The 27,749-nt window shown below is 46.4% G+C and overlaps 1 protein-coding gene and 1 long non-coding RNA gene across 2 annotated transcripts in view; one reads left to right on the forward strand and one right to left on the reverse strand.

Moving 5' to 3' along the window:
• The window catches only part of LOC139076212 (uncharacterized), a 39,109-nt gene extending 34,074 nt beyond the window's left edge, over nucleotides 1-5,035 (reverse strand). Inside the window, exon 1 of the long non-coding RNA XR_011527590.1 lies at nucleotides 4,850-5,035. This is a non-coding gene — a long non-coding RNA (uncharacterized lncRNA). The remainder of the gene's footprint in view (nucleotides 1-4,849) is intronic.
• Nucleotides 5,036-5,084: 49 nt separating this feature from the next.
• TRIM42 (tripartite motif containing 42) lies at nucleotides 5,085-27,749 on the forward strand. The gene is made up of 5 exons (XM_070577570.1): nucleotides 5,085-5,625; nucleotides 9,411-10,108; nucleotides 14,570-15,393; nucleotides 18,377-18,601; nucleotides 27,485-27,749. The coding sequence occupies exons 1-5, from the start codon at nucleotides 5,114-5,116 to the stop codon at nucleotides 27,569-27,571; spliced, it is 2,346 nt and encodes a 781-aa protein (XP_070433671.1). The 5' UTR covers nucleotides 5,085-5,113; the 3' UTR covers nucleotides 27,572-27,749.

The following is a 27,749-nucleotide window of genomic DNA, read 5'->3' on the forward strand; positions in this document are numbered from 1 at the left end:
TATGTGCTTCAAAGGGCACTATCAAAAAAATGAAAAGACAAGAGTGACATTAGCATCATGATGGAGTGAGTCCTCCCAGTGGTCTCTCCCCTCCATGATACAACAAAAAAGACATCCATACTCCAACAGAGGACATCCACACAACACAAAAGGTGTCTGAGAGACCCACGCAGCCACACGTCAGAGGGCGGACAGGCTGAAGGCCCCCTTGGAGGAGATGAAATGGGGTAAGAGAAAACTTCACCCCCGCCCCAAAAGACTGTGATCTGGGACTGAGCATGGCCACCGAGTGGGAAGGAAGAGGGGAGGGGACGCCTGTTCTGGGGAACATCAAAGACCCCGAGGTCCCTGGCAGCCTAGGAGAAGCCCCCTACCAGGGTGAAAGCTATCACAGGGTGACCTCATCAAGTCAATACCCCAGGGGAGCAGATAGTGAGAGCAGAACAAGAAAACCCCAAGAGCATGCAGAAGAAAGCGCCCCTCCCCCCCCACTTGGTACTGGGCCACCCAGTGCCAGCTCCAGTGCCTGGGACCCTGGCAGAACACAGAGGACTCAGAGTATGCAGCTCTTGATCCCCACCCAGTGGCAATAGGTGGTAACTGCAACCAAATAATACCAGGATGCTAAAGAACAAAGCCATGCCCTCTAGCAGCATCAAACATTACATTAAATCTCCAGACCAGAGAGAAAATAACAAGTACCCAGAAGTCAGTCCTGAAGACACAGAAATATGTAATCTAAATGACAGAGAATTCAAAATAGCTGTCATCAAAAAACTCAATGAGTTAAAAGAGAATGTAGAGAAACAATTCAATGAATTCAGGAGCTACTTCACAAAAGAGATTGAAAGTATAAAGGAAAATCTATCTAGAAATAGAATCTAGAAATATTGGAGGTGAAAGACACAATCGATGAGACAAAAGAAAATATAGATTCCCTGAACACTCAAGTGGATATCATAGAGGAGCGAATCAGCATAATTGAGGACAGACATACTGAAATGCTCCAGACAGAGCAGGAGAGAGAACTAAGACTAACGAGAAATGAAGGAAGTCTCCAAGAAATATCTGACTCAATTAGGAAATGCAACATAAGAATTATAGGCATTCAAGAGGGAGAAGAGAAGGAGAATGGAGCAGAAAGCTTGCTCAAAGAAATAATAGCAAAGAACTTCCCAAACCGGAGGAAGGAGATGGAAATCCATGTGAAAGAAGCTATCAGATCTCCTAAATATGTCAACGTAAAAAGACCTACTGCAAGGCATATACTAGTGAAACTGGCAAAAGTGAATGACAAAGAAAAAATACTAAGGACAGCAAGGCAGAAATAACCTACAAAGGAACCCCTATCAGATTTTTAGTGGATTTCTCTGCAGAAACCTTACAGGCTAGGAGAGACTGGAATGACATCAAAATCTTTGGAGAACAAAAGTTTTCAGCCAAGAATACTCTATCCAGCAAAAATATCCTTCAGATGTGATGGAGAAATAAAAACTGTCCTAGATAAACAAAAGCTAAGGGAGTTCCACAAAAACCCCCCTACAAGAAATCCTCAAGAAGGCCATCATACCTGAAAAAAGGGGGTAGAAAGGGGTTACAAAGCACAGAGTAAGGAGATAAATAAGTAGACAAAATCAGAAAATTGTAGCTATACATCAGAACAGATTAGCAAATACTTAAGTATAACTTTAAAGATAAAGGGAAGGAAAATGCCAAAAAACAAAGATAATCTTGTCAATTTAACCACAAACTCACAACACAAGATGGAATAAGATGTGAAAAAAACAACTTAAAACAGGAAGAGGAAAGGGACCAAATCAGTTTAGTCTAAGGGAAATAAGAGGCCATCAGAAAGCGGACTTTTTTTTTTTTTTAAAAGATTTTATTTTTTTCCTTTTTTCTCCCCAAAGCCCCTGGTACATAGTTGTATATTCTTCGTTGTGGGTCCTTCTAGTTGTGGCATGTGGGACGCTGCCTCAGCGTGGTTTGATGAGCAGTGCCATGTCCGTGCCCAGGATTCGAACCAACAAAACACTGGGCCGCCTGCAGTGGAGCACACGAACTTAACCACTCAGCCACGGGGCCAGCCCCAGAAAGTGGACTATCTTAACTATGAGATTTTGAATACAAACTTTATGGTAACCACTAAACAAAAAAGCAGAACAGAGACACAATAATAAATAAGGAGAAAACAAAGAAACATAACATAAAAAACTACATAACTCAACTGGTAGACTGAAACACATGGGATGAGAAACAAAGGAAATGCAGGAGAACCAGAAAGTTAGTGCTAAAATGGCAGCATTAAGCCCTCATATATCGATAATCACCCTAAACATAAATGGATTGAATTCTCTAATAAAAAGACACAGAGTGGCAAGATGGATTAAAGAACAAGACCCAGCAATATGCTGCCTCCAGGAAACACCTCTCAGCTCCAACAACAAACACAGGCTCAGAGTGAAAAGATGGAAGACGATACTCCAAGCTAACGGCAAACAAAAGAAAGCAGGTGTTGCAATACTTACAGCAGACAAAGTAGACTTCAAGATAAGACAGGTAAAGAGACAAAGAGGGGAAGTATATAATGATCAAAGGGACACTCCACCAAGAAGACATAACACTTATAAATATCTATGCACCCAACACAGGAGCACCAAAGTACATAAAGCAACTACTAACAAACCTAAAAGGAGATATTAAATATAACACAATAATAGTAGGGGACTTGAACACTCCACTAACACCAACGGATAGATCATCCAGACAGAAAATCAACAAGAAAACAGTGGAATTAAATGAAAAGCTAGAGCAGTTGGACTTAATAGGCATATATAGAACACTCCATCCAAAAACAGCAGAATACACATTCTTCTCAAGTGCGCATGGAACATTCTCAAGGATAGACCATATGCTGGGAAATAAGGCAAGCCTCAATAAATTTAAGAAGATTGAAATAATAACCAGCATCTTTTCCAATCACAATGCTATGAAGCTAGAAATTAACTACAAGAAAAAAGCTGAGAAAGGGACAAAGATGTGGAGACTAAACAAGATGCTATTGAGCAACCAATGGATCAAAGAAATTAAAGGAGAAATAAAAAAATATCTGGAGACAAACGAAAATGAAAACACACCATACCAACTCATATGGGATGCAGCAAAAGTGGTACCAAGAGGGAAATTCATCACAATACAGGCTCACCTTAACAAACAAGAGAAATCCAAAATAAGCAATCTCAAACTACACCTAACTGAATTAGAAAAAGAAGAACAAAGACAGCCCAAAGTCAGCAGAAGGAGAGAAGTAATAAAAATCAGAGCAGAAATAAATGCTATTGAAACAAAAAAGGCAGTAGAAAGGGTCAATGAAACAAAAAGCTGCTTCCTTGACAAGATAAACAAAATTGACAAACCCCTAACCAGACTTACAAAGAAAAAAAGAGAGAAAGCTCAGGTAAACAAAATCAAAAATGAAAGAGGAGAAATGACAACGGACACCACAGAAATACATGGGATTACACGAGAATACTATGAAAAACTATATTCCAACAAAAATGGGTAATCTAGAGGAAATGGACAAATTCTTAGACTCTTACAAGCTCCCAAAGATGAATCAAGAAGAAACAAATAATCTGAATAGACCAAACACAAGGAAAGAGACTGAAACAGTAATCAAAAGCATCCCAAAGAATAAAACCCCAGGATCAGATGGCTTCCCTGGGGAATTCTACCAAACTTTCAGAGAGGATTTAATACCTATCCTTCTCAAGCTATTGCAAAAAATTAGGGAAGATGGAACCCATCCTAACACATTCTACAAGGCCAACATCACTCTGATACCAAAGCCTGTCAAGGACAACACAAAAAAGGAAAACTACAGGCCAATATTGCTGATGAACATAGACTCAAAAATCCTCAACAAAATATTGGCAACATTAATACAGACAGCAATACATCAAAAAGATCACACATCATGATCAAGTGGGATTTATACCAGGGACACAGGGATGGTTCAACATCCACAATCAATCAACGTGATACACCACATTAACAAAATGAGGAATAAAAACCACATGATCATCTCAATAGATTCAGAGAAAGCATTTGACAAGATCCAACAGCCATTTATGATAAAAACTCTTAACAAAATAGGGATAGAAGGAAATTACTTCAACATAATAAAGGCCATATATGACAAACACACAGCCAACATCATACTCAAAGGGGAAAAACTGGAAGCCATCCCCCCGAGACAGGAACAAGACAAGGATGCCCACTCTCACCACCCTTATTCAACATAGTACTGGAGGTTTGGGCCAGAGCAATTAGGCAAGAGAAAGGAATAAAATGAATTGAGTGGAAAGTAAAATTCTCCCCTAAAATATAAGGTCATTTCTAGAGATAGTGAGCACATACTAAAAGATGAGTTAAAGATTTTCACATAGAGTTCCAGCCTCTTGATAAAAGGGATATAGCGAGATGGGAGCAGGGGGCAGGAAACAGCTTGAGCCTCAGCCAATCCCCATGAAGCTGCAAAAAAGCCAAGAAATGTTCAGAATAATTTATGCATGAAGACTCACGAAAATCAGCAGTGATCATGCAGCAACTGACAGACTCGATGACTACTGAAGGAAGCACCTAAGTCAACTTATATCTTTTTTCCTTTAATTCTTTCTCCAAATGGTGATTCCCTTTAAAGGTGGCATCGCTATTATTTGTAAACACTGTGCTTTGTTCATCAAATAAAGAGTTCTATCAATGCAGAGAAAGCCCAAGGAGAGGAACATCATGTCAGTTCACTTTTCCAATTAATCATACCAAGGCCTTTCAGCCGATAAAGACGTACCTTGAAGTCAACTTGCCCAAGCTGCAGAAAAAGCACCAAGCAAAGAGAAATAGCTTCTGAAATCCACATCATAACCTGAAAGGCGACGAGTGACAGCTAACCCTTCAGGACGGCTCAATGCAACACTCCTCTGGAGCTGGTCCTATGAAGGCATGGCGTGTCCGTCAGCCCAGATCTCACCCTGCCACCTACCCGGCCTGGTGCGATATGGGAGGCAGACAGGGATTGTGACATAAGCAAATGGCTTGAAGCTGATATATGTAAATGCCAGCCCTTGAGCTTCCCAGTAGGAACACAGCCTGTGAAGGCCTCATAACAGCCAACCTCTTGCAACCTCCAAGCCGACGGCCTCACCAGGGGGAAGAGGAACTTCCCCACAGGAGAACCACCGGCAAGATTCTGTCCCCAGAGGATGGTGGCCATCATGTAAGCACCATGGAGACTGCCATGTGTGTTTGCTCTCCATGTTGTACATGGCAGAGATGTTGTCCTCGATTATGCTCCTGTCTATGCTGCAAGTTCCTCTTCACCTCGGAGCGGAATTGCACCTGCTTTCCCTGCCCTTACAAGGATGAGCGGAACTGCCAGTGCTGCCACTGCACCTGCTCCGAGAATCCCAACTGCCACTGGTGCTGCTGCTCCTGGGCCAACGACCCCAACTGCAAGTGCTGCTGCACGGCCAACAGCAACCTCAAGTGCTACTACTACGAGAGCCGCTGCTGCCGCAATGCCACCATCACGTTCCGCAAGGGCCGCCTCAAGAGCATCCGCATCTCGTAAGTGCCGGGCGCCCGATGTGGGCCACACTGCCAGCTGTGGGCTCCACGGGGCAGGCCAGTGGTGGTGCCTCAAGTCCATTTCTCTGTCTGAAAAAAGGAGGTCAAAAATTTTGTAGCAATTAAGCGTGTCCTAAATAGCTACTGACCACAGATAGACCTGAGCTCCAAATCCAAGCTCCCCCAGCTGTGCAAACGAGCATTGTGCCCTCCCGAACCTCATCTGTACAAAGCAGTCATAGCTAATGCTCAGTGCTTATGCCAGACACTGCAGGCAGGGGCCCATCTGACCCTCAGCCCACGCCCACTGTACCGATGAGGAAACGGAGCCTTTGAGAGGATAGGACGCCCAGGATCACACAGCTAGTAAGACACAGTCAGGATTTGAACCCCAGAGTCTCTGCTCCTCACTTTAAAATGCCGTGCTACAAAATGGAGAGAACAATACCCATCACGATTGGATGGGTCTGAGGATTAATGGATGTGCTGTGTAATCTGTCACGTGACATAAAAATATAAATATAGCTCTCCGTCTTCCTCCTCTGAAATCTTCATATCTGCAACACTTATTGGAAAAGTCATAACTTCCACAGGCCATTTTTGACCCCTATGGCCTGTATAAGTCCCCCAGACAGCCGTGAACTCCTGTCAGCCTTCTCTTCGTTCCTATGCAGAAGTCACGGCACCGAGGGTCTCAATTACTCATCTGGGGCATTCACCCTCTGTGCCAGGCAGTGCACATCCTCCTCCTGCTCCAACCAAGCCAGGCTTTCTATGCCACGCGTGAGGGGGATCTGGGAGTAGCAGGCAGGCTCCCTAGAGGAGGAAAGATCAAAGCTGAGCACTGGAAGATGACACGATTTAGAAAGGCAGAAAAATGAGAGCAGGTGTGAAGCCTTTTAAGGCTGGAAAAGCCATACTGAGAGTAAAGGTTCAGTGCATTCAGGGGAAGAGTATGGTCCATCTTGCAGTTCACACTTAGTAGATGCTTAATAGATGTCACCCTCTGCTCGGGGACCTCTCGCGGTGCTTGCATGAATAGAGAACACAGGGGTCCTGGATGCGGGCCCAGGAGCTGTGAGGTGCAGAAAGTAGTGTCCACACTCCTCTCTCCTCTCAACTGCCCCATTTTCTGCACATCAGCAACAGAGAGTCACTGAGCCCATTTCAACAGGGGAGGGATGACATTGGTTCTTTGGGAAGATGGCTTAAGCCAGTAGCTCCCAAACTCCGCTTTGCATTGCAATCACCTGGGGATCTTTAAAAAATACTCATGCCTGGCCCCCACCCCCAGCCATTCTGATTTTATTGGTCTGGGGTACCACTTGGGCATCAGAATTGTAAAGGTCCCCTCCCAGGTGATTCTAAAGTGCAGAATTGCCAGGAAGGGACAAGAAGGGAACCTGGGAGACTTGCTGGGTGATATGGTGACAACCCAGGAGCAAGAAGAACAGGACTGAATTTGGGAGAGGGAGGGCTGTGAAGAGGACGCTGGAGATCTCAGCAGGCAGGCAAGGCTGCCAGGCTTGGTGACTGTTCTGGAAGGAACCATGGCCACTGGATGCCCAGGTCCAAGCCTGAGGCTTTCAGAGGATGGTCAGAGATGCTACTGCACGTGTCAAGAGGTTGGCTCCGGTGCACTGAGTCTGATCTTCATGTGGCCTCTCTTCTGAACCACTGCCTTTCCTGTTCCTCATCACTACTTCCTGCTCAGCATCTTGCTCCTCCTGCCTCACTTTTGTCTCATCCATCCCTCTCCGCCTTTACTCATCTCTTCGTCTCACTTCCCTTTTCACCTCCACCCCATCTCCCCGGGTGTCTCTTAGCCTTGCCTTCTCTCTCTTTCTCTTCCCCCAACACATCCCTCCCTCCCTCCTTCTGATTTCTCTTGCTCCCTCCCCTTATATGACACCTGATTCTCAGAGTCCCTGCTTATCAAACTAGAGAAGTCCATCCAGCTACCCTGTGTACAACTGACATGCCCCTCCAGGTGACCCCTTCAGGGCCCAGTTGGAGGCTGAGGAAGCAGGGAGGGAACAGGGCTGAGAACATTGAGGCTGGCAGACCTGGAGCCCAGCATCCAAGTCCCTAAGGGAGGAGCTTTCCAGGTGTCTGAGTCTTCACAAATTGCACTCTCTGTCACTACGAAGCCACTCCATTCCAACATGCCTGGGAAGCACCTTTAACTGTCTGGGCTCTGAGACATGGGTCCCTGGCCAAGGGAATGGGGAAGGAGACAGGGGCATATTGGACTGCAAGAAGGAACAGCAGAAGAGAACACAGCCACAACGTCAAGATCAACTCCCAAACATCACTAACGTGAACAGAGGTGAAGAGATAGGAACAGTCCAAATTGTGTATCTGTTTACACCTCCACCCCCGCACTGAACTCATTTCTTTTCACAAGCTGCTTTGGCCCTGATCGCAGCTTCTTAGAACATGCACTTGAAGTTTGAAAGTATGCTTTTACTTCATCCATAGTTCTTACAGTTAAATATATGAAATCGGGCATGGACATTAGACAAATAAAGAATCCACATGCACATACAAACAGTAGAAGCACACACTTTTCATGGACCTGACCATTGCCTTCCTCCAGTGTGGACAGGAGCTGGCTAGCAGCAGAGGGGAGCAATTCCAGGGCCATGTTTGTTGAAGGCTTACTATGGGTCAGGAGTTAAGCACTCACTATGGATTATCTCATGCAGACTTTGTAAAATTCTCATGAAGGTAGCAGTATTGTGAGCTCTGATTTACAGATGAGGAAACCGAGGATGAGAGAGGTTAAGAAACTCATCGCAGAGGTCAGCTCCAAAGTGATGGATTCCCTCATGTACAGTCTGCCCCTCGAGCCCAGACCCCTAACTCTGACCTATTGGTCAGGAGGTCAGAACACACAGGTTCTAGGCTTGGCTCTGGGACTGCCTCCTGGTGTCCTGGGAAGGACACTTCACCGTCCTCTTCTGTGTTCCATCCTATGTACGACAATAATAATGATGTCAATGCCCTCTAAGCAAAACCCACCAAGAACACACCTGTAGCTGGAGGAAAGTGGATTGATCAACTCATTGCAACAGGGGAGAGGTGTCTGGGTAAGAAGACATCAATAAGCTATTATAGGATTTAGGCTCCTGTTAGGTGAGGACTGAGGGTGAATCTCCTATTGGGTCTTTTAATAAATCTTACCTGAAAGGTGGGAAGACCAGAGTGAAAAAGCAGCAGGCACTCTCATTAACCAGCCGAGGGGAGGTCTGGTCATTTTGTGGTCTGGACAATGTCCTTGCTTTTGTCTGAGTTCACATACGATGAAGTGGTCTTGTTTCTGCCTTGCTCCATCACAGTCCTGGGATGGCCTTATCTGATGCTGGTCTTCTGTGATATTGTTGACGGCCAGAACACCAGGGCCCGGCTGATAGCGTCAGGCCAGTCTTGGCTGCTTTTCTCTGGCTCAAAAATAAAAACAACAGTTGTATATCACTGTGTTCCAGGGACTGCTCTAAGGCTTTGCAGGTATTAAATTCCATTTTAATCCTCTCAAGAACCTATAAAGTGAGTACTAATTTAATATTGAGGAAACAGGCAGAGAGAGGTTGATTAACTTTCCTGAGGTCACCCAGCTAAAAGATGGTGGAGGCAGGTGTAGAACCCAGAACCCTGGCATGGAGCCCAGCTCCTCACCATCGTACTGGGCTGCCTGTCAGCGACCCCCGGTTCTTTCAGAGGCGGAGAAACAAAGGGAGCTCTGGAGCCTCCTCCTGAAGCACTGTGTTTGCATCTCCTTTCAGCTCCAAGACCGCCTTGCGCGTGGGGACCAGCGATTCCCAGCTCGACGAGGTGAAGACGACGCCCGCCAACAGTAACCTGGTGGACCACCTCTCGTGCCCCATGTGCGGCCGGCTGCGCCTGCACTCCTTCATGCTGCCCTGCCACCACAGCCTGTGCGAGAAGTGCCTGCGGCAGCTGCAGAAGCACGCCGAGGTCACCGAGAACTTCTTCATCCTCATCTGCCCCGTGTGCGACCGCTCGCACTGCATGCCCTACAGCCACAAGATGCAGCTGCCCGAGAACTACCTGCGCGGGCGCCTCACCAAGCGCTACATGCAGCAGCACGGCTACCTCAAGTGGCGCTTCGACCGCTCCACCGGGCCCATCCTCTGCCAGGTCTGCCGCAGCCGGCGCATCGCCTACAAGCGCTGCCTCACCTGCCGCCTCAACCTGTGCAACGACTGCCTCAAGACCTTCCACTCGGACGTGGCCATGCAGGACCACGTCTTCGTGGACACCAGCACGGAGGACCAGGACGAGAAGATCTGCATCCACCACCCGTCCAGCCGCATCATCGAGTACTGCCGCAGCGACAACGAGCTGCTCTGCACCTTCTGCAAGACCGCCTTCCACAACGGCCACGACACCATCAGCCTCATCGACGCCTGCTCCGAGAGGTCCGCCGCGCTCTTCAGCGCCATCGCCAAGTTCAAAGCAGGTCCTGGGCCCCTTCTCTCCCCTCCAGAATAGCTCCTAGTTCAGGAAGTGATGGGGAGACGGCTGGGCTGTGGGTTTAATGAGAGCCTTAGCTCCACCCGGTGGAGCAGTGGAAGTACCGGGAAACCACAAACCAGGCTGCGAGGCACTGGCCTGCTGTCCACACCTGACAGCTCCCACCGGCCACTTGACCTCCCTGTGCCTGGGCTTTCTCGTCTATAAAATGGGGATAATAGTAGTCACTCCCTCACTGGGTGGTTGTGAGGATTAAATGAGTTACTCCACGCAAAGCTTGCATAAGATTATCTGGCACATGATCAGTGCGTACAGATTCTACCATCTTGATTATAAGCTTCATGATCTTGGTCCTCATTTTCCCCTTTGGAAAATGAGTTTGATCCTATAGTATCTTGTTCTGTGAGCCTTTCTAAGGTGTTTTGTCGCTAAAGTTGGATTTCTTCAGTATTTTCCCAGTTTGCAGGGGGAAAGAATTAAGACAATATTGAGAATTATCTCGATTTTAAATTTTTTCGTACAGATTTTTTTTTTCCCCAAAACGTGTAAACAACAAAGTAAATGAACTGGTAGAAAACACATAATGACAAGAGAACTCGGAAATAGCCAATAACGTTCTGGTCAACAGCTTGTTTCTCCTCTGCAGGCCTGCTCACAGCTAATTTCTATTGGCCACAGATAGTATAGTTACAGTTTCTATAAGAGGACTGCCCCCAGTTTCCACGATGGAACCCAGTGCAGCAGTCTCTTACGGGGTTCAGCAGAGAGCCCCGTTACCTCTGGGCGTGCATCCACCTGACTACACACGAGGAGCTCGGGCATCCTTGTAAGCTCTCTGCCCTCGGGAATGGCTCCCTGGTTAGAGCCCTCCTGTACATAGGCCTTGTGGAAGAGTTATGTCTAACCTCCTCAATAATCCTGCAGTGCAGGCATTGAAATTCCCTCCATGGATAAGACAATTGGGGTTCTAAGAAGCAATTGCCCTGTGGCAGTTAGTAAATGGCAGCCCCCGTCTGCCTGACTCCAGTGCCCCTAAGTCCACAACATTCATCTGACAACCTGCTCTGTGCCCAAAAGTGACCAAGGTCTGCAGATAGAGAGAATGAGAAACAACAGTGACCACCACCCTCCCACCCTGTGGCCTCTTTCCCGAAGGCGTGGTCTCCAGTCCAGAGACCAGAGTGTGCCAGGTCAGCCCAGCCCCGGCCCTTGCCAGATATTTCGGTGTTCGCTGAATAAACGTGCCTGAACATGAGAACGAGGCAGCTTTGCCCTGAGCCGCACAGAGAGCCCCCAGTGGACATGGAGGTGGGTCAGAGGTGGACGAGTTCCGTCCCCCAGGGCCTCTCACCTCCATGAACGTCAGGAACATCTCGATTTCTCCATTGCCCCGCCCCTAGACACAGTGTGAACTGACGTTTCTTCAGTTGGGGAACTCCGCTAGGCAGGCCTCCAGGGATGAAACGCTACAGGAGCCACGTCGCTGCGCACGTGGGCAGCCCCACTGGTTCCTGGAGGGTTCTCTTACGGTAGGACTCACTGCCTGAGCCCAGCTCCACCTCTGGGGCCCCAGAGAGACCTGGGAGAGTCTTCTCAGAGTCCAGGGCACCTGAACTTCAGAAAACAAAGTTTGATTCGGAGTGAGGGGACACCACTACAATCTCCAGAGAGCCCAGAGGCTGGGAAGGAGTCAGGGCCCCCTTCAGGACGTAGCCATTCAGATACGGGTAAGAATTAAGCCCGTCCATCTTGCTAAAGGAACCAACACAAACAAAAAACGTGTTTTAACCATGGCTCAAATTTGGGCCTAAGGACTCAATTCAGTTCCTGGGGAGGTGCCATAAATCTGCATTTCAAACAGATGTCCAGGTCATTCAAGGGCGGATACTCTAAGGACATGCTTAGAGAAACTCTAGGCCCTGGAGAGAAGATCCAGTTTGGGTTGATTGCTTACAGCTGTGGTGTCAACCCAGGCCATGCCCTGGAACCACTGAGGAGCGTCAGTGGCCGCTGATGCCCGTGTCCCGTCCTCGCAGAGGTGCTGGCCGAGCCCAGGGAGTTGTCATGAGCTCCTGTGTAATTCTAACGTGCTGCCGGGGTTGAGGACCACTGGATGAAAGCGAGCACGCAATTTTAGCTCCTTGCTGCTCAGAGCGGGGCCCATGGACCAGCAGCACAGGCACCACCTGGGGGCTTGCTAGACATGCAGAACCTTGGGGTCCACCCCAGACCAATCACATCGGAATCTGCATGTTTGACAAGATCCCCACAAGATTCCCTGGATGAGATTCCAAACCTAGCCACAAACTGCCTCGCGGGGACTCCTGGATCCCAGCTCAGGCCAATTCACTCAGCAGGGGAGGCCAAGAAAGGTTTTTCAAGTTCCCCAGGTGATCCTGGTGCCCACAGAGGGCTGAGAACCACAGCTGGAACAATTAATAACGTGGACTTCGGAGTTAGACGAATAGAGTTAGGGACAGGCCCTGGTTTCTCCCGTCTACTTGCTGTGTGACACTGGACAGTCACTTAACCTCTCTGAGCCTTAGTTTCCTCATCTATAAATGGGAACAGTATCTTCCTCATAGGAAGATATGTGTAATGTGTGATAATATATGGATATAATCCATAATATGTATAATGTATGATAATATATGGATATGGTCCATAATCAATGGTTACTAAATAGTAACTAGTTTTAGTGCGTTGCCTGAAAGAGAACTTGATTTGACTTTGCTCTAAGACCAGCTCTTGCAAAGCTGTCATATTGTAGGGGTTGGAGGTGCTTCTGGCCTCCTCCTTCTTTTCTCTTCTCCTGGTGCTGCCTCTTTTCTCCCATCTAAGAAATTTTTATCCTGCCTCTCTGCACTTGCTCTACATAAACTTAACCAATCCCTAATAATGCAAGGAATTTCCTATCCAAGTGTCTTCGACAGTGAGTAACTGTTGAATAGTCAAAGAAGTGAATGCATACAGTGGAATTTCAGTGGCCATACGCCACAGGAGGGCCAGGAGCACCGCTCAGCCCCACTGCAACCACACCTGATAGTTTCTCATTCAGCCCCATCTGCATCGCCGCCTCATCCCTCTGGGCTAGTGCGAGGGGGGAGGTGGGCAGAGGAAATGGGGGCTTCAGAAAGTAGGCCAGGGAGTGACACTGATGATCTTCCCCCCAAAGATGTTAGAAAACAGGAGAGGATGGCCTTCACACAGCAAATGCCCTTGAGCACCTCTGCGAACCCTGGTCATAGTGGTACCCGAGCCGGCGTGGGCATGTCTCGGTCTGACAGAGCTCTGGGGCTTCTCTGACTCAAATGCACATCACTGTTGCAATGGCCACCACCCACGGAGGTCCAGCTTCCTGCGGCCCCAGGACTGTGCTAAGAGCCAAGTGCAAAAAGGGCTTGGTCCCCCGACGCCTGAGTAAACTTTGGGGAGGATTACCGCCCAGTACTACACTGCAGAGCTGGCCTTTCACGGGAGACCCTTACCGCTGGAATAGGCCACAGAAGGCTGACAAGTCTTCAAATCACTGCCTAATGCCTAAATCTCTGTAAAGCCAGAGATTTACAGGTGCTCCGATAGCAATGTGCCATGTGCCCCCTACCGTAGCCTCCTCTGCACTGCAGTATCATGGGGTCGATGAGTGCCATGAGCATCAGCGCCCTCTCACATTCATACTCTAGGCACTGTCTCGCTAGTGCCTAGAGAGGCATATGACATGTACCAGGTGTCCAGGAAACGTTTGTTGAATGACTGAATGAACTTAAAATCCAAATACCCTGTGAGAGGCTGCAGGATGAACTGGGTTCTCCTTGAAGAGTAACAGCAGACCCTTTCTTGAAAGGAAGTGAGGGAAAGGAAAGAGACGGAGGCCAGCTGACCCCAAGAGAGTCGAAGTCCCCCGGCAGAGGAAAGGAGCATGTGGAGGACGACCTCGGTGAACAGAAACCGCTGATTTCTCACTGTTGTCTAGGCCTGGGTTTTTGGTGAATGAGGCAGGTAGTAGTCATCAGAAATTTAGCTCTTTCTCCTCCCCCTGCAAAGCTCAGCTTTCACAATGGGAGAACCAGTTGCTTTGTGAGGTCGCCTCTTCTTGAGTCCACCTTGCTGACAAGTGATGTCTGGTGAAAACTCGTATCAAGGGTGGCTGTGAACTTGCAACCTCAGACCCGAGGCCACGGGGATGACTGTCACAAGGCAGGAGGGTGCCAGGGGAGGATGGCTGTCAGAACTGAGGGGGCATTAGACGAGGAGGAAAAGGGGTATATTGGGGGAAGCCGAGTGCGTTTCGTCACCTCCTCTAGCGTTTCAGTCCCGTCGCACGGGCCTCCCTTCCGCTCCACCCACGTCCCCGGAGTCCGAGGTCATTTGCTCCACTTTGCTACTGGCTTTGACATCTGGGGAGACGAAAAATTTAACTAAAGTAACTAACTTGCTTGTTTTGCAGTCCGATACGAAATCGATAACGACCTGATGGAATTCAACATTTTAAAAAGCAGCTTCAAAGCCGACAAGGAGGTAAAGCGAAAAGAGATCAGAAACGGATTTCTCAAGCTGCGCAGCATCCTGCAGGAGAAAGAGAAATCCATCATGGAGCAGATAGAGAACCTGGAAGTCTCCAGGCAGAAGGAGATCGAAAAATACGTGTACGTCACGACCATGAAAGTGAACGAGATGGACGGCCTGATCGCCTACTCCAAGGAGGCGCTGAAGGAGACGGGCCAGGTGGCGTTCCTGCAGTCCGCCAAGATCCTGGTGGACCAGATCGAGGACGGCATCCAGAGCACCTACAGGCCCGACCCGCAGCTCCGCCTACACTCCGTGCACGGCATGCCCTTGGACTTCGCTGAGCTCTCCAGTGCGATCCACGAGCTGTTCCCCACGGGACCCAAGAAGGTCTGCTCCTCAGGGGACTCCCTGCCCTCCCCCTACCCCACCCACTCGGAAATGATGATTGCCAGGAAGGTCACTTTTAGCACCCACAGCTTTGGCAACCAGCAGATATACCAGCGAAGCACCTCCTTGCTGTCCATCAACACCACCAGCGGTGAGAAAGCCAAGACGGGTTTGGAGGTCTATGGGAGAGCCCAGTCGGCAGCACCTGCCAAGCCCACCGACGGCCTCTACACCTACTGGAGCGCCGGGGTGGAAAACCAGCCTGTGCAGAACAGCAGCAGCTTCCACAACTGGTACTCGTGCAACGATGGCTCTGTGAAGACCCCAGGCCCGATCGTGATCTACCAGACTCTGGTGTATCCAAGAGCTGCCAAGGTCAGAAAGGCTCTGGGCCCCGCAGGGAAGGCGGGAGGGTGTGGGGTACCGAATGGAAGTGGGTAGCAGGAAAGATTGCAGTTACCTCTTTGACCTCGAGGGTCCAGTCAGTCAGATCTGCTCCTCGGGACTCTTTGTGGTCAGCCCATGCAAAAGGAATAAGTTTCCGAAATCTTAAGTAACCCAAGATTGGCTTAAAGCAAGCAATGCATTTAAGTCTCAGTCAGAAATACATCCGAAAGCCCCAATCGCACTTCAAAGGCAGCTTCTCTATTGAAAGAGAACTCAATTTGGGAAACAAAGTAATTCCAAGAGACTGCTCAGAGAGTGTGCTATTTCCCAAAGAGAAGCCTGTAGTAGTAGAGAGAGCCCAGAAATTGGAATTAGAAATGCAGGCTCCGTTATCTATCAGCTGTGATTTCTCTAAACTGCTACCTTTCCTAAGGAAAATATCCAGTCTCTCCATGATTTGGAAAGAGTGGAAGAATAATCCCCAGTGGAATTCCAGTTCTTACCCTGGGATTCAGCCTCTTTGGGAGCTGTGGGGTGTGGGTCTCTCACAGACCTCTACACCTGCCATCACCTGGCTTCAGGAGACATGACTTCTCCTCCACTCTCTTGGCCGAACATGGATACAAGACCTTTCCCTTATCCAGCTGAACCTAAATTAAACTGTTCACAGAACATTTTACTGAAGTTTAGGGAAGGGAAAGATTAACTTGCAACTAGATATTCTGTTAGAGCTCATCTTGCCTCCTCTTGGGGTTCCTCAGACCAGCCTATGGCCTGCTGCCACAGGGCGGAGCCTATCTTTTGCCCCATAATCTGAGAACACTCCCCAAAACTTTTAGCACCCTTGAAGTCTAAACTAGCAGCTCTCAGACATTAACATGCACCTGGGGATCTTGTTAAAATGCAGATTCTGTTTCCGTGGGTCTCAGTGGGGCATGAGATTCTGCATTTCTAACAGACTTCCACGTGTTGCCAGTGTGTAGACCACACTTTAGTGTCGAGGGTCTAAAAACAAGAAAATGAAAGCCAGATACTGACCAAGCTTTATTTTCCATTCTCCTGAGACATCACAGTCTATGTTTCAGAGTCTATAACTGACGCCAAGGATGACCTTACACTGCAGGGTAGAACCTCCCTCCCGTGGGCTATCAACACGGCAAAGTGTCTCTGCCCTCCACATGAGAGACGCCCACAGCTGAACCTACGTTTCCAGATGATCCTAGAGCAGGAAAGCCTGCAGCGTGCGTGAGCTGAGCTCAGGGATGGCATTGGGTCTCAGCTCCATGCAACTCAGACCTCTTGGGAGGTTGGCAGCAGCTTGATCTGGAGGGGGAGGATGCTCTGGTGACGGCTTCTCTGTACTTGGGCTTGGGGAACAGTCACCCCATGCCACGTGTTAGTCATCCCTGCAGGAGCTCAAGAAAGGGGTCAGCGCAGCAAAACCTAGACAAGTCATTGGCTGTCAAGAGAAGACAGCTAAACCTACTGCCAGACAGTGGTATCCGATGTAAGAATATCATAGATCCCTATTTTAGGGCCGTGGAATGGAATTCATACAAGAATCCCAGTGCTCAGTAATGCAGAAGAGGATGCAACAAATCTGTGTTGACATCTCTCTCAAATGGTGGTTGGCTAACAGCCCCCTGCAGGCTTTTGGCATAGAAAATAATGCTAAAGTTAGTCTTATAACTTGTCAATACTTGTCTTAAAAATCCTACAGTTTTTAAATAAAAGCTCAATTTTCTTTCTATAAATCCCTTCCAAGGAAACGGTTAAAGATTCAGATGGAGATTCACGCCCATAGGGTTTTCATTGCACCATTATTTGAGTATAAAATTAGAAACAACCTAAATGTTCAACTATAGAAGGATTAAATCATTTATGGGGCAGTTATTAAAATGATGCTTTACTGAATTTTTAATGAAATGGGAAAATCTATAAAATATAATCAGTGAAAGAAAGAATAAAAACTATTTAATCTAAATTATATGTATTTGTGTGTTTATGTATATTCCAAAATTGGAAAGAAATAATAATAAGTTATTAACTGAACTGCGGGATTATAGGTAATGTTTTTTCCTTCCCTTATACTTTTTCTATATTTTCCAAGTGTTTTACAATGAATATGTTTGTTTTGATAATCAGGAAAAATAAGTTAATTGTTATTAATAGGCACACAAATTTAATGAAAGTTTTAAGTATAAATACACAAAAATTATAAATTAATTATATAAATTCATAAAAATTAAAAAAATTATATACTTATAAGAGTAATTATAAATATTTAAAAATTTAAATAGAGCATGCAATATCTGTTAAAAAATACAATTATTATAGAATATTTATATGCCAGGCACAATCTGCTAATTAGCACTTGTTAATATATCTCTTTCCAAGAGTTGGTATTTTTGCTTTGAGTGTGAACATATATTCTCCATTACTTGGATAAGTCATTGCACCTCCCTGGGACTCTACTTCTTGTGTATAAAATAAAGGGTTGGAATAGATACACTTTTCATCTTCTAGCTTTCTGTGATTCCACTGGAATTTGCTAAATGTAACTTTTCTGAGCCTCAACTGTAAAACGACATAATAAAATCTCCCTTCCGGGAGTTGTGAGGACTAAATGAGTTAGGTAACGTCTGTCACAGAACCCCATGCCTGACAGGTGTTCAGTGAACGGTAGCTACTTTGGCTAGTGGTGTCCGGAGGACAGTGGGTACCTCCGTGACGAGTGACAGTAACAGAACCCAGAGGAGCATTGTTCTGTTCTTCAAATGCATTAGAAGCATTGTGTCAGGCCTCATCATGAAGCCTTTCAAGACTGTTGCACAAGGTCTAATTCAAAGTCTTCAGCAGGTGGAGGGGTTGAGGTCGGCTTAAACTCACCCCACAGATCGTCAACAACACACATCTTCAGGGGAAAGGAAGCTGAATGGTGTGTACCAGCCCCATGTTCATTTCTTCGTAGGTTTATTGGACATGCCCAACAGAAGACGTGGACTCTTTTGAGATGGAATTCTACGAACTCATTACTTCCCCTCCCAACAACGTGCGGACAGAGCTCTGTGGACAAATTCAAGACATAACGCAGCAGAACCTGGAGCTGCACAACCTGACCCCCAACACCGAGTATCTGTTTAAAGTTCGAGCCATCAACGACAACGGTCCTGGGCAGTGGAGCGACATCTGCAAGGTACTGTGCATGTTATTTCTCAGATGATGTTCTTGAGAAGCTCTGGATGCAGGTCTCTTAGGATGCTCACGACATCACAGAATCCACCGTGTGACCCACCCACCCCCAATCCCAGAAAACATGTTAACTCAGAGCCAGAGACAGCTTCTGGCCTCCACCGCCTGCAAACGAGGCCTGAGCACCTTTAGTTCAGTTTGATTCAAAAGATATCGGTGCCAGGCACTGTGTCAGGGTGTAGAGATTCAGGGGAAAATAAGACATAATCCTTGCCTTCGAGGAGCTCGGGTCTAGTTAACAAATAAGTGTGGTGTGAGAAGGACAAAAAGGTTACGCGTTGACCCCGTGGTGAGTCAAAGCAAGGATAGGGTGCTGGGTTTAACAAATGCGAATACAGGATGCCCGGTTACATTTGAGTTTCAGGCAAACAACGAATAACTTTTTAGTATAAGAATGTCCCATGCAATATTTAGGACATACTTATCTTTAAAAAATTTTATCTGTTGTTTATCTGAAAGTCAAGGAATAGCTACTGAGCAGGTCAGGATGGACTCCAAAAAAGAAGGGACAAGATTATTCTTATCTTCCTTGTGATGCAAGGCTGATTCTTCTTATATCTCTGGGGGACATACATTCATGAGTATAATTTTATTGCTATTCAAGGGAGAAAGGGGAGGAAAATACCAAGACTGCCCAGAGCTATCTCACTGTACAACCGTGGTGGTATTCTTTGCAATCAGAGTGGATCATGTCTTAATCAGGATTCTTTAGAAGTAAAGAGAATAAATCCATCCATTTCAGCTTTTGAAAATGGAAATTTATGGGCAGAGAGTGGGGGGTCTCCTGAGACCACTTCCAGCCAGGACATGCATCTGGTACCCACGGGAACTCAGAAGTCGTCAGTTTCTCTGAATCTCTCTCTCTCTCTCAATCTCTCCTGCCCCCACTCTCACCCTTCCATCTCTGTTTCTCTCTGAATCTGTACCATTTTCAGTTCGAAGTTTCTCCTCCCCTAAACTCAGCTTGCGTGTGATTTTGGATTGTCATGGTCCAACCTCCGTGTGACCAACACAATCTGACTAGGTACATTCCCTGTATCTCTGGCCAAATGTTTGCAGAAGAGAATCTGATTGCTTGCTCCCTCCAGTGATAAAGGGAAGCAGGAGGTAGGGTGGGAGGGATTATGCTGTTGGTCAGCACAGCAGAGCAAGTCTGCTAGGGGTGGGAGCTCTCTACTACATCCTGATTGCCAGCTCCAGGGGTGACGCTCTGCTTCTGGAGCCCAGCACCCACATGCACTCCCTCCCCCTCCCACAGAGGTCAGACACACACGGAAGGGAGTGGGATGAGAAACTCCAGACCCCAGCCAGTTATGCTGTCGGTAACCCCAGAGCCCAATTCTTGTTGACACCCTTCTCTCCAGAGCACACCCACAGCTGCTACCACGTTTTGCAGAATGTCTCTTTGACTATGGATTTTTCCTTCAATCTAATTCCATCTGCATTCTCATTTTTTAGAAATTCCTCAAAAATGTTTTGCCCATGAACGTCACTAAGTACTGTTACTAATTTTTTTTGGTGCGGAAGATTGACCCTGAGCTAATATCTGTTGCCAATCTTCCTCTTTTTGCTTGAGGAAGATTGTTGCTGGGCTGATGTCTGTGCCAATCTTCCTCTATTTTGTACGTGGGACACCACCACAGCATGGCTTGATGAGCGGTGCGTAGGTCCACACCCAGGATCCAAACCTGCGAACCTCTGGCCACCAAAGCGGAACACGCCAACTTAACCATTATGCCACCAGGCCAGCTCCCTAATTTTTTAAAAAATATATCTTCTGTCATTTTTAGATGCTAGGGACAGGGACGGGGTGGAGAGACTGACATGTGTTGGCTTTTCTTGGGTAAATGTTTTGTCATCCCTTTTAAACTCTGAACTCCTTGAGAACAAAATTCATGTCCAATCCATCTTTCTTTCTCCCACTATCCTCACCACAGCACTGTGCACATCACAGGCTCTTAATGGTTATTGAATGAATACATGAGTGAAAACGTGACCAAGCAAATGAAGACATGAATGAATGTCTAAATTAAAGAGTGAAGAAATAAACTGATAAATAAAGTTAATAATTACAAAGTACCCTAAGATGCCTGAAAGCTAAGTGCTTTATACAAGCAGTCAAGAAATAACATTCCCCCTGAAATTGTGTTTATGCGGTTAATTTGCACTTCCTCTATGGGAAGGAAACTCATTCCAGTTTCTTTGCTTTTTAACACAATTTCTAAATGAGCAGAGCACTAATTAATGAGGTTTTCTGGAAGCTTCATTTTTATCTGACTCACAGAGCTGCAATATAGATTTTTCCTTTGCGATGATATTAGCATTCCAGGGGAAACACCGATTTCCTTAACATTTGTCATGATTTGCATAAGTAAAGGCTTCAATAGCAAATGAAAGTAAGATGCTGTGTTTGAATGACATTTATAAAGCTTCATAAAAGTAATGACTTCAGCTCTCTCCTATAAAATCGAAATATTTTTCCTTTGGCATCAGTTCTATGCTGGTTTTCCTGAAAGGTTTCATTTAAAATGCTGTAATGAAGCAGCAGAATCATTTCTTATCCAAAATGCAATATTTCCATCAAATGTACTTTTGTAAAGGAAGTGAAATAACACCTTTTATATTTGATTTTCACAGTCTGTGGCTTGTTGATTTTTTTTAAGGGGTTTTATTTAGAGTACAATACATGAAGCATGAAAATTAACTTTAAGGCTTCTTAAAGGTCCCATTTATTGGAGGCCAGCTCTGTATCAGACACCGCATATTCATTATCACTGATCACCCCGACCACTCAGAAGACGGGCATTTACTGCCTCCATTTTACAGATACAGAAACTGTGGCTCAGAGAGCGAAAGTGCCTGACCTCATGTAACTCGAAGGAGGAATTGAGTGGGAACCTAGGTCTCGTCTGAGGGGGAGCCCTTCCTCCCCCTGCACCATAGTCAGCAGCAGCCAAGTCTGGGCAGGGTGGGCTCCCCCCTGGGATCCTGGCACCTCACCTGGGGAGAACGTCCTCAAGGCCAAAAGCAGTGAGGGCCCGACTTGCATTCATTTGAGAGGCAAGACCCTGCATTGGAAAGAGCGTCAGGCTTGGGCTGGCGTACGTGGGTCCAAGCCCCAGCTCCACTGCAAGCTCCATGAAGACAGGCACCCTCTTACTCACCCCTCCTGGCCCATGTCCCCAGCTGAGAGCCTCTAAAATCCAAGAGCCTAACTCATGTTTTTGACGGGGTGGAGAAATGTATTTTTAGGCAAGTCAAGTGCCCTTTGGCCTCAGTTTCTCCTCCTGCTCTTCCTCTGGTCCTCAGTGCACCTGCTGACCACCATCCCCAGTTCCGCAAATGGCCTCCTTACTTTAACTGTCTCCCCCTGACTTCAAATCTCAGCTGACCTCCAGGAGGTCTTCCCGTGACGAATCGAACCTTCTGTCTGTGCCCTGGTTTCCTGTTGCCGCTATAACAAATCAGTGGCTTAAACGATACACATTTACTTGTTATCTTACAATTCTGGAGGACAGAAATCCAAAATGGGTGTCACTGGGAAAAGTCAAGATGTCGGCAGGGCTGTGCTCCTTCTGGAAGCTCCAGGGAAGAATTCACGTCCTCGTCTTTTCCCGTTTCTGGCAGCCGCCCATGTTCCTTGGCTCACGGCCCCTTCCTCCATTCTCAGAGTCGGCACCATGAGGCGGAGCCCTTCTCACACTGCCGTCTCTCTGCTTCTCTTCTGCCTCCCTCTGCCACTCGGAAGCACTCGTGATTGCTTTGGGCCCGCCCCGTGATTCAGGATAACCTCCTTATCTTAAAGCCAACTGACTAGCAACCTTGATTGCCCTCTGCCATGTAACGTAACATATTCACAGGTTGCCGGGATTGGGACATGGACATCTTGGGGGGCCATTATTCTGCCTACCACATCTGTAAACCCAGATTACATCAGCTTTGGAGGCAAAATTTCAGGCCCCACAATAGTCACAGACTGCTACTGTTCTGAGTCTCTCCCTGTAGCTCTTCAGAAAATGTGCCGACCCCTCCCCGCACACATCCTCTCAAATTCCTTCTCCATTTGCACTGGGGTTCGTTTCCCTTCCCCCTTGCCGCCCCCTCTGCTGTGCCTCATATGCTCAGGGCTCAGGAAGTGGTCCTGCCAGCCCCCCTGAGCCTCTGCAGGGCAGCTTCCTCCCTGTGGCTCTGTGGACCTCCAGCCACAGAGCGGGGCTGCCTGGTCTCCCCGGGCATCTGACCTTGGGTTCCTGAAATCCCCCTTCTGGTTTTTCCTCTGTGCTTACTGCAGACCCTCTGCCTTGGCTGAGACCTGCATCTTCACGGGCTGGGGTTGGAGGACAATCTGAGGGGCCAGCACGGCCCCTCACTCAGAATAACTACCCTAGACCTACCCTGCACCCACTCACACACTCACAGTGGCTCCCTGCCCTGAAATGAAATCAGTATGGCTCCCATTGTCTGTCTCCTTAGCATTTATTCGTTTCTAAAGAGCTCCTTGATCCTTCACGTAAATAGAACCCTATTGGGCCCTTCCTACTCGCCCTGCAGACAGGCTTGAACGCTGGAAGGAGTTTAATATAGGCTCACACTGGACCTACTATTTTAACCCAATAGACGGAAGGTTGGATTAACCATCCACCTCAGTTCATGGTCCATTATCAACGCTGGTCTCTGCAAGGCCCTTTTCTAGTTCATGTATTTATTCCTTTTTGTGACCATGCCTCCCTAGACATCCATTCTATGTTTTGTGTGTATCTTGTTGCTTTGATGTCCTCTTGCATGATGTATATGGTGTTAAATGTGTTGTTAACTTACACAAACAGGACTGTGTTACGTGGCTCACTTTGTTTCTCGTCTCTTTTCCCTGAACACTGTGTTTTTATGACCCATCTGTGTTGTTCTGCACAATCAGCCCCTTATTTCTGATGCTGTGCATCCTTCACAACGCGCATTTGTTCCCCACATCTTACCTCTCCGCTCAGCCGGGACGGACGCCCAGGTCACCCCCCATAACGCTGCCATGACCTGCCTCATTCGTGAACTTGGTGGGCGGGATGGGATGGGAGAATTTCTCCGGGACATTGTGTTAGTTTTCTGGGGCTGCCTATCAAAATGCCACAGACTGGGCTGCTTCAAAAACAGATATGAATTCTCTCACAGTTCTGGAAGCCAGAAATTCAAGATCAAGGTGCTGGCAGGTCTGGTTTCTTCTGAGGGCTCTCTCCTTGGCTTTCAGACGTCTGCCTTCTCCCTGTGTCCCCACACAGCCTTTTCTCTGTGTGAGTGTGCCTCTGGCACTTCTCTGCACGCCCAAAGTTCCTCTTCTTATAGGGACACCAGTCAGATCGGATTTGGGCACCCCCAGTGACCTCGTTTTAAATTAATCACCTCTTTAAAGGCCCTGTCTCCAAATACAGTCACATTCTGAAGTCCTGCGGTAGGACTTCAACCTGGGAATTTGGGGAGGGCACAATTCAGCCCACAATTCAGTGTATAGCACGAGAGAGTTGTAGGGCACGGAGTGCGTGCGTACTTGATTTGACTGCAGGCATGCGCACTCCCATAAGGAGCCAATAAGGACCCCAGTTTCCTAAGCCCGCCTACATTTGGTGTGATCCAGCCTTCCGTTCTTCTGCCACCCCAATAGGAGCAAAGTGCTTCCTCTTTATTGTTTTAAATGTCATTTCATGTGCTCGTTAGTTTTCAGGATTTCCTCTTCTGTAAATAGCCTGATAAAAACCCTTTGCCCATTTTTCTACTGCATTTTTCTTTTTCTAGGTGATTTGCAGGATGTTCTTATATATCCTAGATAATGGTTTTAGACATTGCTAATATCTTCCCCATGCTGACATTTCTCTGTTAACTGTGTTCACAGTGTACTTCATGAAACTGCAGAAATCTTCAATTTTGATGTCATCAAAGTCATCACTTTCCCTTATGGCTTGACCTTTTGAAGTTTTGTTTAAAGAGTCTTTCCATGGCTTAGATCACAAAGATAATCTTCCACATGTTCTTTTATTGACTTTAAAGTGTCGCCTTTCGAATTGGGGTCTTTAATCCATCTGGGGCCCACCCTTGGATGTGGTGCTAGGGAGAGGGGCGCTTTTTCGGCCATCGAGACAGCTGTTTGCCCAGCATCATCTACAAAGCAATGTCTTCTCCATTAGTTACACTAAAGGCACCACTCTGACCTTATAGTAAATCGCCATGTATTTAGGGATGCGTCCCGAGCTCTCTATCGTGTCCCCTTGGTCTATTTGTCTGTTCTTCTGTCAGTACCACAGCAGTTTAATTGCTGTTTAACCTCAGCTTTGCTCTGTGTCTTGTTTAACTGCTAAGGTGAGTCTGCTTCTTCTTTTTTAAGGTTTATTTAGCTGATCACAGAAATGCGTGCCTTCATATAAATTTTGGAGTAAATTCCTAAAAAACAATCCCGATAGAACATGACTAGGTAGGTATTGAATCTCTACATTAATTTGGAGACAAGTGATATTTTTGTAATATATCTGAGCATTAATTCAAATCGTCCCCCATGGACGTTACCACGGCTTCTAAGTTCTTCCCATTCAGCTACTGTATGTTCCTGGTTAAACCAGATAGTTTATGGACTTTGTTGATATTATGAATGTTATTTTATATTTGATTATATTTTCTAATGTATTGCTGGCTTACAATAAATCTGTTGGTGTTTGTAGGTTAATCTTGGTTCCAACAATCTTGATAAACTCTCTTATTATTCTGAGAGTCTAGCTGTTGATTGATTCTGCTTGTTTTTTCATGCATATGATCCTATTGTCTATAAAAAATGGTAGTTTTTTCTCTTCCCTTACAGTCCTTGAACATGCATTTCTTTTTCTCTCCCTATAGCTTTGGCCAGGGCCATTGGTCATGCAGAAAATGGTAGCTGTGATAGTTGATAATGTCTTATTCTTGATCTTAACGTTTCTCCATTGAACCATGATGATTTTTTATCTAGTTGTCGTCATGTATAATCCTTATTAAATCAGGAAAATTTTCTTCTACTTCTAAATTTCTGAGCTTGTGCAACTTTATGAATTTTTTTGTATCGTTTGAGATAATCACATGCTTTTTCTCCTTTAGGCATTAATGAAATGAGTTATATTGATTTTCTGATACTAAACTCTACGTACATTCATGGAATAAACCCTATGTGATCATGATTTATTATTTTTTAATACACTTGATTTTAGTTAGCTCATATCTTGTTTTGGCTTATTGCGTCTATGATCATAAGTGAACTGGACCTATAATGTTTTGCTTATATTGTTTTTATCTGGTTCTGCAATCAATATTTTACTAGCTTGATAAAATGAGCTAGGACACTTTTGCTTTCTTCATATTTTGTAGAACAACTCTTTCTTAAAACTTTGGTAGAATTCATTTGGAAAACCATAATGAGCATTTTGGGTGGAGAAGGGGATGTCAACTATCATTTCAGTTTCTTTAGTATCTTAAGTTCTGTTCTCTGTTTCTTTCATCCTGTTTCATCTGCTTTCCTTGTTCATAGACACACCTCCAGCCCCACTGCCCCGTTCACTTGTCATGCATAGTCTTTATCTCTGGAGACCCTGACTACGCTTTAAGGCAGAGCTCAAACCCCCTATTTTTTATGAGTCAATTCCCTACCCATCACAACACTATTCTTCCTCCCTCATTGCCTCCTGATGGCTCTGCGTACAGCTCACACTATTTATATTACCTTTATCACGGTTATGTATTATCTCCATTTTTACCCAGAAATGGATGACCTAATGCCATGTATATAATATGGTCTTTACCTTGCATGAAGCCTTGGTTTCTCCAAAGCTGAAAATAAATTCTGTAAAACCAGAGAGCATAATGGTAATAAGTGTCTAATTTTTTTGCCCTTTCCTTTTGAATACAAATATTAAAAGTTGAAAGCTTTGATTATAGAGACTTTGTACTTTGTACAAACATTGCTCTTTGCCACCCAAACCGCCCCCTACCGCAGCTGCCCTGTGAGTCTGATTTATCTAGACAGCCCCAGTTGATCCTGTGGGCTGGCTCTCATCCCTGGCTCTCAGCCTCACTCCCTAAATGCCTCCTCAGTAAATGTGTATCAGGAAGGAATGGGAATGCTGCCAGACCAGAGAAATGGAGACACACATTACCTTCAAAGTGAGGACTGGAGACCCACGTCTAAGCTGAGTTGGTGAGATTTCGAGGAGGGTCCTTCTGTCCAGTGCAATCTGCCTTTTCTAGGGCACTGACAATTCACTGTGATCAAAGACAGTATGAAGCATCAAAGACAGATTTACAAATCATGGTTCTATTCACCCTTCATCCACTTTTTTAAGAACCTTCTCTTTACCATAACCAGTGTTGGGATTATAGAGATGAAAGACTGTCATTTCCCCCACCCCCCAGGTCAAGGTGCTCAGTCTGGTAAGAAAGGCAAACACAGCCACTGAAATTTACAAATGACAATAGCTGTGACAGAAGCAATTTCCAGAGCTGGGGGAGGACAGGCGAGCTCTTCTATGGAGAAGCCCCTGTGGGGTCAGCACTCAGTCACACGAGGTGCCTTAAAGGAAGGGGAACCTGGTCTGTAAAATCCTGATCCCACCACATATTACCTGTGGGACTTTAGAAAAGCCACGTGGTCCTTCTGAGCCTTAGTTTCTTCATCTATAAAATGGGGCTGATGGCAGCTGCCTCAGGTGGTTGTCGTGAGAGTCGATGAGATGATGTATGTAGTGTCTGGCACACAGCAAGGGCCAGGCTCCTGGGAGCTGCGGTCTCCCTTGTGGCTGGTGCCAGGGCTCTCTGCTTCTGCTTGCAGGTGGTAACACCAGATGGGCGTGGGAAGAACCGAGCTAAGTGGGGCCTGCTGAAGAATATCCAGTCTGCCCTCCAGAAGCACTTCTGAGCCCCCACAGTGCAGGCAGCAACCTCAGAGACACACCACAAGACAAAAATATATGCACACACACAGATGTATATGTATTTTTCTCACCACACTCTTCAATGAGGTTGTAGACGATGTTCCGGGACCTCTGAGCTATTTCAGCAGGAATCTCCTAAGAGCTAATAAAACGAATGCCTGA

The sequence above is a fragment of the Equus przewalskii genome, chromosome 15 (genome assembly GCF_037783145.1).
Source record: "Equus przewalskii isolate Varuska chromosome 15, EquPr2, whole genome shotgun sequence".
NCBI lineage: Eukaryota > Metazoa > Chordata > Mammalia > Perissodactyla > Equidae > Equus > Equus przewalskii.

Coding starts and splice junctions, on each gene's coding strand:
- TRIM42 (XM_070577570.1), top strand. CDS start 5,114: ATGCCAGCCCTTGAGCTTCCCAGTAGGAACACAGCCTGTGAAGGCCTC. Junction 15,394..18,376: donor TGTATCCAAGAGCTGCCAAG/GTCAGAAAGGCT, acceptor ATTTCTTCGTAG/GTTTATTGGACATGCCCAAC. Junction 18,602..27,484: donor AGTGGAGCGACATCTGCAAG/GTACTGTGCATG, acceptor TTCTGCTTGCAG/GTGGTAACACCAGATGGGCG.